General features: G+C 40.0%; 2 protein-coding genes across 3 annotated transcripts in view; both read left to right on the forward strand.

The window, feature by feature from the left end:
* TRPM7 (transient receptor potential cation channel subfamily M member 7) overlaps positions 1 to 7,345 on the forward strand; it is a 52,214-nt gene extending 44,869 nt beyond the window's left edge. For both annotated transcript variants that reach the window (XM_021537529.3, XM_021537530.3), the window contains exons 30-40: positions 296 to 366; positions 839 to 876; positions 1,820 to 1,845; positions 2,195 to 2,245; positions 2,334 to 2,399; positions 3,021 to 3,304; positions 3,633 to 3,715; positions 4,060 to 4,265; positions 5,280 to 5,331; positions 5,422 to 5,528; positions 5,811 to 7,345. In XM_021537529.3, the coding sequence (XP_021393204.1) occupies positions 296 to 366; positions 839 to 876; positions 1,820 to 1,845; positions 2,195 to 2,245; positions 2,334 to 2,399; positions 3,021 to 3,304; positions 3,633 to 3,715; positions 4,060 to 4,265; positions 5,280 to 5,331; positions 5,422 to 5,528; positions 5,811 to 5,941 (1,115 nt within the window). In that variant the 3' untranslated portion in view covers positions 5,942 to 7,345. The remainder of the gene's footprint in view (positions 1 to 295; positions 367 to 838; positions 877 to 1,819; positions 1,846 to 2,194; positions 2,246 to 2,333; positions 2,400 to 3,020; positions 3,305 to 3,632; positions 3,716 to 4,059; positions 4,266 to 5,279; positions 5,332 to 5,421; positions 5,529 to 5,810) is intronic.
* Positions 7,346 to 10,405: 3,060 nt separating this feature from the next.
* Positions 10,406 to 14,899, forward strand: USP50 (ubiquitin specific peptidase 50). The gene is made up of 6 exons (XM_021537541.3): positions 10,406 to 10,738; positions 11,068 to 11,263; positions 11,881 to 12,078; positions 12,549 to 12,691; positions 13,762 to 13,894; positions 14,469 to 14,899. Exons 1-6 carry the CDS (start codon positions 10,551 to 10,553, stop codon positions 14,631 to 14,633), a joined length of 1,023 nt encoding a protein of 340 aa, XP_021393216.2. The 5' UTR covers positions 10,406 to 10,550; the 3' UTR covers positions 14,634 to 14,899.
* The last annotated feature ends 539 nt before the right edge of the window (positions 14,900 to 15,438 follow it).

Raw genomic sequence — 15,438 nt, forward strand, 5'->3', positions numbered from 1 at the left:
GAAAAGGAAACACAAATGGTTAAATAATCTTGGATTATTTTCATGTTTTGTAGTACTTGAATCTTGTGGTTCTTTTAGCCATGCCAGGTCAGTTTTGTTACATTGGATTTGCCACAGACAGCCAGAGTTGTAAAAAGTGAAGTGATCTGGTTAGGACTGCAAACTTTTTTTAAAGTTGTGGGTCAGGCTTGTTTCATGAGAGCTATGTTAAGCTGTCTGTTTGTTCACTATTAGGAAACAGGTGACAGTGACAGCTGCCATTCTTTGTCCAGTTACAAATCTCCTTCATTTGTAGTGTACAGCAAGAGCAGAAGAGCATCGAGTGAAGACATGCAGCCAGTCGACTCTAAAGCAGCCTTGCTGACGGTTTGTATCAACCTTTTGTGACATTCTTGAGCAGAACTAGAAGCTGAACAAATAAAGGAGAATAAACAGATAAAGAGTAATACTGATTTGTGGACTTGCTTGTTCTAGGAGGCAACAGGAGACCCGTTTTCACTAAGGGAAGAAGTTGTGTATGTTCTCACTATGAAAATCTGTGCTGTTTTCTGTTTGTAGAAATAAAATCAAAATTCTTTAAGGAAAATAATGACTTTTATAATCCATAAACAGTAGTGAATATAGACCCTTATTTATTCTTTTAATTGTAGTTACCATTTCTCAGTGGTATTTGAGACTCTCCATTCAACTGCAGTTCAGTACAGCCTGGTTTATTTCCAATAAACAGACTGTACTCCAAGAGCTTAAAGCACGTTACCACCCCACCTCCAACTGAATAAACTGTGCTTTCCTTACAAAACTGAAGCCCTCTTTGTTTTCCATCTCCTTTGTTTTAAAGGATTGGCTACAAGGCAGACCTTCAAATAGCAGTCAAATGTAAGTAAGCTTTCTATTAATGGAGCAAGCTTATTGCTCTGTATTTTGATCGGTTTTTCTTTTTGGTTGCCTTTGGCTATAGTTGTATTTAGTTGCATTTAATGAGGAAAAAAACCCCAAAAACATGAAGTTTGATTTTTTTTTTCTTCTAATAAATAAGTAAATGTATTCACTAGAATCATGGAATTGTCATAGAATGGTTTGGGTTGAAAGGCTCCAGCCTGTCTCTGGAGCAGAGGGGTTCCAGCCCTCTGAGTATCTTTGTGGCCTCCAGGGTTCTCTCCAACAGGTCCTTCTTACCTTGGGGGCCCAGAGATGGCCACAGTGCTCCAGCTGGGGTCTCTTGCAGAATCACCCCTCAGCCTGTGGTCACTCCTCCTGGGACGCAGCCAGGACTGGGGTGGGTGCTCATGGTGGGTCAGGTTGAGCTCTCACCGTGCTTTTACAGTTCTGTTTAGATTAATGGTGTCACACGTTGGAGGGCAAAACATGAAAATGTGTTGGCACATAGTGGTAAAGGTCTTTGCCCAGCCTTTCAAACTGTAACCACCTCTGAAATTATGCAGACATTGCTCTTGTTAGCAATTACCCCTGAGCTAACTGTTAAAGCCATTACCTTATTTATCTGATAACAGAAGGCTAAGCTGTTGTGAACAAGTTTTAATTAAAGCACCTCTGTGGGAACGAGCTCTTGTGATGCAAACTTTACATAATGTTGTGCATGACTTGGAGGTATTTAAAGCGTAGCTCTAAAAACATGAGATTACTTAACAGCTTTCCATTAGTATTTTGTAATTAAGAAACCTGTACTGCCCTTGAAAAATAGGATAACAGGATAAAAGTGGTACTGTGAGGTTAACAAGGTGACCTAGGATGATGTGTCAAAATCAGGGAATAACAGTAAGTTTTGAAAGGTGACTGTTGTTTTTATGGCATTTGACAGGCCATCAGAAGAAGATGCATTAAATGGTAAGTTTTCTTTCTGCTCTGGAGGTGAGAGATTTTTATATGTAACCAACTGTTTGGGTCTTGTATAGGAACTTAATTGATGACAATTTGGAATTTACTAGACACACAACACTGTGATTTTTAAAAATATTTAAAAAATCTTTTAAATAAACAACTAATCATTAAGCTCTACATTTTTTTTTCCCTGAGGTACTAAAGACTTAAGTGCAATATTTAATTATCTTCACAGCAGATCCTTTTCAAACTGTAGTATTTGGCAGTGGATCTTAGTGTGTGGTATTTTAGTACATAAATTAGTAGCTTAGAGTAGCTCTTTTTTTCTTCTTTTTTCTCCTTAATCTCTTTTCAGGTATTGCTTCTCCTTTCAAGCCCATCATGGATATCAATTACTATTACTCAGGTCAGTCCCTCTTATGAACTAATGCTTATTTTTTAATTGACATTTATAAGATCCTTAAACTTCAACAAATGCTGTAATTTTCCTCTAGCTGTAGAAAGAAATAACCTGATGAGATTATCACAGAGCATTCCATTCACTCCTGTGCCTCCAAGAGGTAAGCATTATATTTCTTGTTGCTGCTTCTCTGTTGCCTTTAGGGGAAGAAAAGCAAACCTTATATGGATTCTAATTTGGTTTGATCCTTCTAATATAGAAGGATCAAGGCAAAGTTCACAGTTTCTCACAGCAAGTGTGAAACTGAAGTCTTAATGAACTAAAAGAAGTCTGTCTTAGAACACTCAGAAATATATGTGAGTATGACACCTTTTCTAGGGCAACTCACTTGATTATGAAATGTAGATGTAATTATAGTTGTCCTTAGAAATGGTGTTACAGTGATGGTAGTATTGTACTAACAGTTTTATAACAAACTATTCTGGAAGGTCTCCTTTAAGTTGTCTTCACTTGTTTAAACTGTAAACAAACATTTATTCAGTGTTCTTAGTGCTGTTTGAACAGTGTCATTAATAGGTCTAAATAGGAGGACAAATTTCGCAGCTCTGTGAAACAAGCTGCAGAGGCGTCATCCCACTGGGCAGTTTAAATTTTTTGTTAATTCAAGATGTTTGTAATAAGTTAAAACTGCATGTTGTCGTAAGAAATGGTGTGTCTTCAGTGCTTTTTATTTCAAACTTGGAAAATTCAGTTGGGTGATTGCTCTTGTGCTGCTCTGCAGGTGAACCAGTCACTGTGTATCGCCTTGAAGAAAGTTCTCCCAGCATCCTGAACAACAGCATGTCCTCCTGGTCACAGCTGGGGCTCTGTGCTAAAATTGAATTTTTAAGTAAAGAGGAGATGGGAGGAGGTTTACGCCGAGCTCTCAAAGTTGTATGCACGTGGTCAGAATATGATATCCTGAAATCAGGACATCTTTATATCATCAAGTCCTTTCTTCCCGAAGTTGTGAATACTTGGTCAAGCATTTATAAGGAGGACACTGTGTTGCATTTGTGCTTGAGAGTAAGTTCTATCTTTGTCAATTATTAAACATGGACAGGCATTATATGTTAAACAGGAATTATTTTCCCACGTGTAAACTAGGATATACTTACTAGAATAGGAAAAAAAGTTAGTCTGGGGTTCTGTATGAGCAAAAGGGTTAAAAACTCTGCTCCAGGATGGCTTATTTAAACAAAGAGCTCAAATTCTTAAAATATAGATATAATTTAAAAAGCAAGTCATCTGTTACCCTGTCTTGGGGGAATAGACACTGTTCCCACTGCCTGCTTGGCTCTCTGCTGTTCGCTGTTCTGATAAGCAGCTAATGAGGTGTGGGTTTGACTCACAGGAAATTCAGCAGCAGAGAGCAGCACAGAAACTCACCTTTGCATTCAACCAGATGAAGCCCAAATCCATCCCATACTCTCCAAGGTGAGTGTATTTAAACTCCATTATACTGCATGCTTTTGGCTTAGGGGAATGCCTGCAGGTTGTTAACAGATGCATCAAATATATTGAGATACTCGTGTATGTATTCATATGAGGCATATATTCATATGAGGATATGTCTTGGTATATTGCTGTGAATGTGGCAAGCAGAATTGTCCTTGGCAGTATTTTCCACTGGTATTTTCTGCACTGATTCTAATCTAGTGTGATAATGGCTTTGTATAATAGTTTAAAAATATTTAAATTGTTAGTAAATCAAATAAAAATGTAATAGTAATTATAGATCTCTATTTTAATTATATTAATTAAGTGTATTTTTTTACTAGGTTCTTGGAAGTTTTCCTGTTATATTGCCACTCTGCTGGCCAGTGGTTTGCAGTCGAAGAGTGCATGACTGGAGAGTTTAGAAAATATAATAACAATAATGGTGATGAAATAATTCCAACTAACATGCTGGAGGAGGTTATGCTGGCTTTCAGCCACTGGACATATGAGTATACAAGAGGAGAACTGTTGGTATTAGATCTGCAAGGTAGTGCCCTGACTTTGAAACTTGGATTGGGGCCAAGGTCTATGTGGGTTTTTCTTTTGATAGCATTTTGTTAAGAATTTGTACATTTGTAATAAACAACAAGCATTATTTAGTGCTTCTTCTTCTAGTTAGTTAGGGTATGTGATTTTGTTATTTAATCATATGGTAAAGATTGGGAAGGACCTCTAAGATCACCGAGTCCAACTTTACCCAGCACTGCCAAATCCAACACACTCCATGTGCCCAGGGGATGCCCCTAAACAGCTTTTAAATCTCTGCAGGGATGGTGACTGCACCACTTCCCTGGGCAGCTGCTCCAGTGCTTGGCAACCTTTTCAGTCAATGTATTTTGCCTCATATCCAACCTAAACTTCCCCATGTGCAACTTCAGGCCATTTTTTTGTCCTACTCCTGGGGACCAACCCCCACCTGTCTGCAGTGTCCTTGCCAGTAGTTCTAGACAGGGATGAGGTCTCTCCTGAGCCTCCTCTTCCCCAGGAGAAACACCCCCAGCTCTCTCAGCTGGTCCTCACAGGACCTGTGCTCCAGACCCTTCACCAGTTGTTAGTTCTAATATGGTATTAAATCTTACAGCAACTGACAATATAAATATATACATCTTTTCCTAATGAAATGTGGCATTAAAAATGCTATTTTTGGCACATTTGTGTAGTGCCAATGTGGTAAGCTGGTTTTATCCTGAACTCTTGTGCCAGATATTCTGGCAGTGAGAACTGTATAGGAGATTTTTCTCATGGGTGAAAACTCAAGCTAGGAAATGCAAAAAATAGATGGAAGAAATCTGAGAAGTACAAAGTGCTTGCTTAGGAGCAATTTTCTAAGGGTAGAGAATCATGTGTACTTTGGGTTGTGTTTGTTGTGGGTTTTTTTCTGGTTTTATTCTTGGAAAAGCTGAGAAGTCATAGCTCAGGATTCCAAGGCTTTTTAATATTAATATATTTATGTAATCAGAAGTGTATGAGATTTAACTTTTTCTTCATGTGCTGTCCGAAGGTGTTGGTGAAAATTTGACAGATCCCTCTGTGATAAAAGCTGGGGAAAAAAGGTAAGAGTAAAGAAAGACCTAAAGTATTATGAAATTTTCACTGGAAAGAGAACACGTCCAAGCAATGTTTATGTGCACTTTGTTTCTAAGGTCATACGATATGGTGTTCGGCCCGGCCAATCTGGGAGAGGATGCAATAAAAAACTTCAGAGCAAAGCACCACTGTAATTCCTGCTGCAGGAAACTGAAACTTCCTGGTAAGAGCTCCAGGACCCTTCTTCTGAGCCACTGATGTCATGAGATGTTGTATGATACCTAATGAAATAGTCAAGGCATGCTGTGAAAGTGCAATTTTGTAATTTGACTTTGGGCTGCTGATTGCAGCTCTGATAAAAACATCCCTGTTTTGACAGTGCTTATCCTGGAATTAATCTTTATAAGTGCATTTGCATATCCAATTCTTTGCTAGATGTTTATGCCCCATTGATTCTACTAGCTCAATAAATAGTAATCATTATGACTTTGTTCTGTTTGTACAGATCTGAAGAGGAATGACTACACACCTGACAAGATGATATTTCCTCAGGATGATGCCCCTGAATTGACAATTCAGCCTGGAAGCTGCACCAAAGATTCTGATCCGGCCAATTCGATTCGTCTGATGCTCTGATGATGTGACCAACTCAGTGGCTTTGTTCAAACTTCGTGGAACCTCACAAAGTTGTCACTTTTCCTCATAATAATGAAAAGAAAGACTTGTCAAAACAAGGATTACTGTCTTATAAGTGGAATTTTGGCTGGTCCATAATCGAATGATTTTACGACTTGTGAAAACCATATACAGAGCAGCATGGCAGCTGATCATTCTAAAGGTGGAATAATGACAAGTATTTAAGATGTGTTTTTAAAGGGGCTTTTTAAGCAGAAAGTTTTATTTTTATTTTATTTTGGTTTAGTGGAGGATTTTCTTCCTGTAGTCCTGTGGTGGGAAATATGCCTTCCACCAAAAGGATTTTGGTAGTTGATGTTTTAAGGTAAAGCATTTGTCTTTTTGGCATTTGTCTTACTGTCAATGAGCAAAACCAGGAGAAAGCACCTACCTCTGTAATGCCAGAGTATTCTTAGAGTGTTTTCAGAAGTGTTCCACTAATATTTTCTCACCAGGTGTCTTTTAATCTAGCCTTTTGAAGAGGACAGAGCCAGATGAGGTGTACATAGGATGCCAATAGACTGAAGTTGAAGGTAGGAACTTGATCTGTTCCAAAAGAGAGAGAGGGTCTCCTGAATCAGGATTCTTTCAGCTTCATGACTGTAAAACTGGGCTTGGTTGTTTTTATTTTTGTGAAATAGAGCCTGAATTGTGCATAATGAAATTCCTTGTTTTACACATTTCAATTTTATCAAGTCACTGTCAAATAGTAACAAAGCCATGATAGACTGGTATAATCATATTTAATAGAAGAATTAGTTTGTGCTGGTCCAAATAAGTTGCCTTGTAAGAACACGAGTTGGAAGTGCTTTCCCTTGTATGTACGTAGTGACTGCTTCAGAAGTTCTGCCTTCCAAAGATCTCCTAAACCAGTATATCAAAACCGAATGTACACAGAACTTGTAAATGTATTTAAATTCGTGTAGGAAACATCTTTAATGTTATGTTATTTGTGGTACTTACTTAAGAGAGACTAGGGTTGGATTAGTATTGTGTAAAGTACGGGAGATTGCAATGCACCTTCATGCCAATAAAATGTAATTTAACTGTCCCAAATATTGTTGAGCATTCAGCAAGAAAAGAACCTGTTGTCCAACTGAAGTTTCATGCTGCGATTTTTTTTTTTTGTTACATAGGTACTAATTTGTAATTTTTAATTAAAAGGGCAGTATATAGCTCTATAAATTTTTTATTCAGTAGTGTATCTTATAGATACAGACCTAAGGCACGAACACAATAGTTGTTTAAATGGTGTTTTATGTTTGATGGGGAAAGGTAAAATGTTATAAGGATATAATACTGTATACATTTTGTATATCATTAAATCTTTAAAGAATCTAAAATAAATTTATTCTTGTTTACAGACTTCTGCTCTTGTCTCAATCTGAAAGGTTATTTTGGGGCATTTAAGTAACTCTTTATGCGGAAAAGTAGAGTTTGCCATGCTGGATCAGAGTAGCTGTTAGCCTTTGAGGTATCACAGTTTTGGCCAACACCAGAAACTAGGGAGGTAAAAAAGTGAAAACTGTCATAGTTGCTAAACACATGTGAGGGGATTAATGAGTAAACGAGTCAAAAATAGCTCTTCACAATATTTAATTAGGAGCTGCTTCTTAGAGATGCCTGACTGCATCACCTCCTGTTGCTGGGAGGGAATGGGCAGGTATTTGAGATATACCTGCACCTTTCTAATGCCAAGTAACAGCAGCACTGAGTCTGTAAGTGTGACTGGCTCTGCAAATTGAGAGATTTCTAGGAGTCTCTAGTGTATTGAAAATGTGACCAAATTACAGGGTATGAAAGAAGAAAAACATTCTGAGAAAATTGTAAGTTAAAGCTGGGGAACTTTGTTTCTTGACAAATACTTAACTAGGCAGTTATTTTTTAGCTGTGCTACTGCTCGGCAGTTCTGCTTGTGACTCATTTCTTAGCAAAATAAACAGATGTGACCACCTTGTGATGGGTGTGAGTGATCAAGGGGAGTGTTCTTGCTCAGTTTTGCAGTGACTCAGGCTCTGAACTTTTTCAAGACCAAAAGGGAAGAATGTGGTTGGGAAATGCCTGTAAGATTTGGAGTGGTTACCACTGTTCATATTTCTGTACATCTGCCTAGCATAAGCAGTAGCTTACTCTGTGTGACTTACAGCTTGAATTACATGAGAAGTGCATGTCTAAACTGAGGGGGGAGAAATGTGCAAGTTTCAGAAGTGGTCTGCTTCATACTTGCAGGGGAAAAAAAATCATCCATGTTAAATACCCTTTAGGGAAGGAATGGGAAGTGTGGTGGCAAAGGACAAAAACAAGTTGGCTTGAAAAAGAAGCCTGACTCTTGTTTGGACAGTGCCACATCCTGCTGATGTTGGGCAGTAAGGAACAGGAAAACTATTCCATGAAATTCAATTTGTTTGAGAACAGCAAGTGTCACTCCTCTGCTGAAACCTCATCAGTCTTGAAATGCTCTATAAATAGGGAGGAGTTGTGATCCTTTAGCTTTTAAATTTACTTTACATTACCAAAAAGGAGGAAAGTGATGCAACTGGAACTTCTGATAACTATTCAAGAACTAAAGTATTGGCATATCTTCTTAGAACCTAGCTTTTAAATAGGAATATAATTCAAACCCTCTCTAATTATTTTTTAGTCAAAATCTGAAATGCTTCAATTTCCTACTAAGATGGTATTTAAAATAGTATTTGTCATATAGGGAAATAATTAAACTACATAATTTGGACTTTTAATTAATCCACCGAAGTAATTGTTGACCGCTTTCTTGTAGTATTTAGGTGGTGAAACATTTCAGAGAAAACCAGTCCCAAATGCATTGTGGCAAAATATATACAACTGGCTCCTGGGGAGCTGGTTTTTAGCTGCTGCTCAGCAGCCTTGTGATTTGGAAAAGGAGGGGTTTGGTTTTTAAGCCTGACAGTGATTTCCTACATGTTAAATCTTTGAGGTTGCATCTCACTTAATGCCATAACTCTTAACACTGCAGGAATTTGGAGAGGGAAAAAGACTACAGCTGGAGACTTGGTAGTAACAGTTCATATTAAATGTTCCTAAAAGACCAGTTGGGAAAAAATAGGACTTTTTAATATGTAACAAGGCCTCTGAAAAAAGTAATTATGTTTTAATGTTTCATTTCTCGATTAACACTTTTCCTTGCAATAATCTACTTTGTGGTAAGAGTAATGGGAAGTTAATTCTCAGCCCCAGAGCTTGCAGTTGGTAGCACCCATGTGAATTTGTGTATCATGTTACATCAAAATAGTAAGTCAAAGTCTTGATTCAGTGGGAAATAAACATATCCAGTTCCATTTACAGAACAAAACCAGATTTTGAGGGGTCAATATCAGTGACAGCTGTCCCGGGAGTGCCAGAGACATCCTTTGCTTGAAGTTTAACAAGTAAGATGATTAGGAGGTTTTTTACATCACTTCATTGCTCTCGTCTGGGTACTTGCTACTTTCCAAGTTGTCTGTTAAATAGGGAAAAACTGCTGCTCTTCAGTGGCATATGGAATTTAGAGATGAACTGCATTAACATAGCTAATTAAAAGCCATCTGCCATACCTTTTTTCTTTCCCTCAGGAAAATCTTCAGAACACCAAGAAACTAATTCAGTATGATGTTTTGAGGTAGCTCCATCCTTTTATGGTCAACACCCTCGGTCATCACTGCCCTTCCAGCAGAGCATGGCAATAATAAATCCTAATCCAAGTGAGCAAACATGGATAAAGGTGTGTGGGGCCAAAGCTCCCTGCTCAGTGGAATGGGTGCGTGCCCCTCTCTTCCCAAAGCTTCCTGTTCTGGCTGGTGCATGGAAGGAGTTGGAGGCAGGTCTGGCCAGGTCTGTGTTCCCTGGCCAGTGTTACCAGGTGACATCACAAGGGGCAGGACAGGGGAAGCTGGGGTGGCAGGATGGAACACGGGACTGAACACACGGGGTACTGCTCATCTTTGCTCTACGGAGATTGCTGTGGTTTTAGAATTCTCTGCCCTGCCTCAGAATAGAACATCAGCCTCCAAAAAGCAACATTGGTGGGTGGTGTAGGGTCTGTGTTCAGCATCTCAACTGTCTGACTGGGGATGGGGATACTTTGGTCCAGGACAGACTTATGCAGCCAGAAAACAAACCTACTAAAATTTTCCTAACATGAATGAAGTAAAATTTTATAGCAAAAATCTGAACAACCTGTTTATAATAGCATCTGAACTGTAATGTATGGTTTTAGAAAATAGGTGAGTACTGTACCTGAGGAAATGAAATACAATGTAATATGCCCTCTTAAGCATTTTGCCCTAAAGATGGCTATTCACAAGTGGTTGTAGTTTTTGAATAACTCTGTATGGAGTAAAAGACTGAATGGAATTTTAGGAATAACTCTAAAACTTCAGGCGTTTAAATAATACCTCATAATATCTTACCATATTAGGAAGAGCTTAGTGGGAAAGACGAAGAGTCTTCACACCTATAAACCCGGTGAAAATAAATGTGAATGTAATCTTTAAATAAGAAACTGCAGCATTTTAGATTTCCACTGTTGTGGATTTTTTTCGTAGTAGGTGGAAGGATGGCATGGAAATGGAAGTATTCCTTCAAGGAACAGCTGGAGGATATGAGCAGCCTGCACCCAGGCCTGACGGGGTTGCAGAACCTGGAGAACACGTGCTACATGAACGCGGTGCTGCAGTGCCTCTGCAGCCTGACCCCGCTCGTGCAGTATTTCCTCTCAGGGAAGTGGAACGCAGCCCTGCACGAGTGAGTTGGTTTCTTCACAAAGGGCTTTCTGCTTGGCAATATTTTCCTACCAAAGAATACATGTTGCCATGAGAATGTCCAAGGCACCTGCTGGCTTCCCTCAGGCAGTTCCAGTCAGATTGGCCACCAGCTGGTTTCTTTCTCCTTTGAGAGCCCAGCTTGTTTCCTTGCTGGTCCTTCTGCATGATACTTTTCTTCCCATCTTGATGGAAATACTCGTTACTGCTGTCTTGATGAAGATTGTTTTCTAAATTTCTTTACTGTGCTCCCACTTGATGGCAGACACTTTTTTTTCATGCATCACCTGAAACTCTCCCCTTTTTTCCAAGGGAGATTGGAGAGTCTGCAACTGCCTTTGGCTGTTTGGTGTCTGACATGTGGCTTGGAAAGTTTGACTATGTCTCCCCTGAGGCTTTTCATCGTATCTTTGGGAAGCGGTACCCAGCTTTTAGCAGGAGGACTCAGCATGATGCACAGGAGTTCCTCATCTGTGTGCTGGATGACCTCCACGAGGCTTTCAAGGAGGTGAGAGCCCAGCTGTGGTGTTTCAGGAACTACAGCTGTTTCCTCTGCATTTCATGACTTAGCATTCCATATAATAATTGCCTATCACCCTCTTCTGAATTCTGTGATGGGGCCACTAATAACTTTCCTTTTCTACCTTTATTTCATACATGTGCACACCCAAATATTAATTTGCTTCTTGTCTAATGCTCCATCAAATTGCAGCCCCCATCTAAATGACAATGCTGATGTAGCTTCACTGTCCTAACCTCTCCCTCTCCTTGCTCCTTCCAGTTAGTGTTCTTCCACTTTCTCATCTGCCTGAAAACTTCACGTCTGCCATGCCCCCAATGTCTTTCTCCCCTCCAGAGCCACTGATAAAAAAGCTTTTCAAGCAACTAGTGCTATCAAATGTCTGAATTGTTGTATTTTTGTTACTTTTCTCTAAGAAAAAGAATCAATCTTACTCTGCATGTATGAACCATCAAGTAAAGTAACAGCATTTTAAAGCCAAGTTCTGTGGCAAGACTAACAACTGATCAACCCAGGGAGTGGGCAGCACTTACTAAAACCCAGTGAAGGCACTTCTGAAGACAATTGTTTATCTACATTTTGTTTATTTTTTTCCTTCTGTATAGCCAAGCCAAGAAAGACAGAGCCCTGCTGCGGGAGCAAGCACAAGGAGTAGCAGTGGCACATCTATTATAACACACTTGTTTGAGGGACAGCTCAGTTATGGGATCAGGTGTCTGACGTGCAAAGCCCTCAGTGACAGACCCGAGAGCTTCACCGTCCTCTCCCTGCCCATCCCTTCCACCAGAGTGTGCTCTCTGCAGGTACAACAGCCAGCACATTCTGCTGGTTTCTGCTTCATCTGGGAGTAGAGGCTTACACTAATAGGTGTTATTGGAAAAATGCAGGGGTTTAGTTACTTTGGTCTCCTGGGCACTAATAGATAGTCTTGGATCTGGTCCCTAGAGAAGTGGGGTGTCTTTACTGGTCTCAGAACCATGGAGTCTGGTAAGGTTACAGGAGCAATGCTCACAAGTTGCCAGGGGACGAGGGATATTAAGATCACTTAATAGCAGCTATGAAGGTTTCTTCCAGTCATCCAAGTATTTCCCGCCTTGGTGGGGAGAATGGAAGCCAATGTTGGCTGCTTCGTCTTGTGAATTTGTAGTGTCAGCCTTGCTGCATCATACTTCAGTTAGGAGGAGCAAATTAATCTCTTACGTTGCTTAGCGCCTTCAGGGGTGGAGGGAGATCTGTTCAATCAAGTGATATTTGTTTTTTTTATCCCTGACAGGACTGCCTGGAATGCTTTTTTCAGCCAGACACACTGACTCGGAACAACCAAATCCACTGTTACCGGTGTGGAAGCAACCAAGATGCAACAGTAAAAGCCTCCATAACCAAGGCACCACAGATCATCATTTTTCATCTAAAGAGGTACAGTCTAAGTGGGGCAAAACATAGCCAGTTCCTGGGTAATGTGAGTCATGAAGGACAGTCACTTATGTTTGACTGAAAGGAAAAAAATCACTGCAAATAAGTTGGTTTAGTACTTTAGATACCTGAAAGCTAAAAGGGCATTTACAGAAATACAGCTGTCAAACATGCAAGTTGCATTCCTGAATTTCATGTATGGTGTTCTGTCTGTATCCTGCAGCCCAACAAATTTGGGCTCTGCTCTCCAAAGGGAGGAGAACTCCACCAAGCAGTGACTGATTACAGCCCAGTGCAGTGGCTCATTCAGTCTCTGTATGATCCTTGTGAATCAGTTCCTGTGGCTTGGGTTCCAAAACCAGGACTGACACAGTGTTTTACTTGCTGGTACTGCAGTTGAGGCACTCTGGTTTTATTTATCCCTTTACTAAATCAGGCCTAAGAAGAGTAGTCCATCAGCAAAGGAGCAACTGGGTTAGCAGATTTCACTAGCCACACATAGCCAGATGCTGAATTTATTCTAAAGAATTTTTTTTTTCTGAATAACTTTCCACCTATAAACAAAACTACTCTGGGATGATTTAGCTTTCCAGAACTGTTACTTGAGTTCTTATTTGATTTTTCCATTCAGCATCTGCTTTTCTGAACATTCTCAAAGGACATGTGGTCCCCAGCTGCAGCTCTTGGCCACACTGTAAATGTTTAAAAGTGCAGTGATGTACTCAAAGTTACAGAGGGAACAGGGATGAAATCTGGCATGAGAGAAGAGCTGATGCTGGCACTGCAGTCCAGTCCATAATGTTTAGGACACATAGTGATGCAAAGATATGACTTCAGGCTTTGACTGAAGGATCAGGAAGCAAGATCTTTGCTTTTCTTGCTGGACATGTCATGTGGGTTTAGTGCATTTTCTGTCGGTGTACTGCAATACACAACATTAACAGAGATCCTTCTTTCAAATGCTGGGTAGTCAGTTGTTGGTTTTCCCTCCTCCTAGGAAAGTCAGCTAAGCAATGACCACAACACAAACAGAAGCTGAGGGTCATTTAAAATAATTCAAAAATTCATTTCAGGTTTGCCTGGCAGGACAAGCACAGAAGGAAACTCTCAACCACTGTCTGCTATCCATTCAGTCATCTGGATCTCTCTCCCTACATCTCCACATCGTGTCACAACAACACAGAGTACAGCCTTTGTGCTGTAGTGGTAAGCTTTGCCCTTCCTGCTTTTATTGGGAAGGCCCTGCCTCATGGAGCAGGTGAAACCCGTTGTTGGTTTGGACTTCACATATAGTGATTTATAATTTAATGTATGTTGTGTTGTACACTTTTTTCTACCAGCCATGGACATAATCCAGTAACAGTATGTAACTGAAGGACAGAGACATTATTTCTCCTTCTTCCCCAGCATCCCAATTTTAAAAGAATGCACTCCTGGCACATAATGCTTCTTCAGAGTAAATTTGCAGGCTGATCCTGCATGAATCCTGTTTTTAAATAAGGACATGGCTCACAAGTGGGGCCATCATATAGTGACCTGCATCAGGGCTAACAGTTGGGTTGCAAATGGAATTGCAAAATAAACAAGCATGATCATCATCCATTTACTCTGTTTGAAAGATTTATTTGAATTAACATTCCCTGCCTTAGGCCAAAAGGGGCTAGAACCCTCTGTGCCATCTTTTCCAAGTGCACACAAAAAACAATTGCCAGTTCCTAGCTTTGCCTGTAAGGAGACAGAACAGGAGTCTGCTTTTAACAGACTGTGTTGTTTGTTACAGAACCATGCTGGAGATCTGGATTATGGCCACTACACGGCCTTCTGCAAGCACTCAATCACCAAACACTGGTACAGCTTTGATGATGCCCAGGTCACCAAGATCCCAGACTCTGCAGTGCAGGCTGACACAGCTTACCTCCTCTTCTACATCTCCCAAGGCTACTGACACCCTGTTATTCTTGAAAATGAACACTGAGTAGGGCAGCACCTAGAATTCACCAGCAGCATTAGCCAACTCCTGTTTTATCAATAAAATAGAGCATGTGTACCACTGATCAGCTGTTGTCTCAGGAAGTGATTCCTAGAAAGGTCATTTCCAGCCTCCAAGACATGAAGGAATGTGCATCTGCTCCACTGCACAAGGGCTGGGGATGGTTGTTTTCCATAACAAGCTTCTTGCACCCCTCAAAACAACATGTATGTTGAACACACAGATGCACTTACCTGGAAATTCTGGGTTTTCTGTTGGTTAAGTATAGAAGGTTGTTCTAAGCTGCCTTTCAGGAACTAACAGAAGAATACCAAAATGAAAGCACACAACCAGACCAGACTGTGCTACAGAAAAGAGGATGGAGTGACCATTCATATATAAGAAAGAAAAAGGCATTGCTCTAGTGATGTCATTGAAGTGCTGGAGAAACAAAAAACTTGTTTGCAGCTTGCAAGCTTCTGGAAAACAATCAGTATTGGTCTTAATTCCCATCAGCAAGACAGACAGAGACAGGTAAAAGCTCAGAATGTAAGACTTTTGAATGCCAACCTTATCAGAAAAGGAAAACTAATCCTAATCCAGAGCAGAGAAATATGTAAGATGCAACTAAAACAAGTTTTTAAACTAATCAGCTCTATGCAAAACAATATTTTTTTTTATCTGGAGAACATTTAAACTGTGTGAGTGTGAGTCAGACTGTTATTATTTACAATCCTGAGCATTACATAACAAACTGAGAATGAAAAACCAAACCCAAACA

The sequence above is a fragment of the Lonchura striata genome, chromosome 11 (assembly GCF_046129695.1).
Source record: "Lonchura striata isolate bLonStr1 chromosome 11, bLonStr1.mat, whole genome shotgun sequence".
Classification (NCBI taxonomy): domain Eukaryota; kingdom Metazoa; phylum Chordata; class Aves; order Passeriformes; family Estrildidae; genus Lonchura; species Lonchura striata.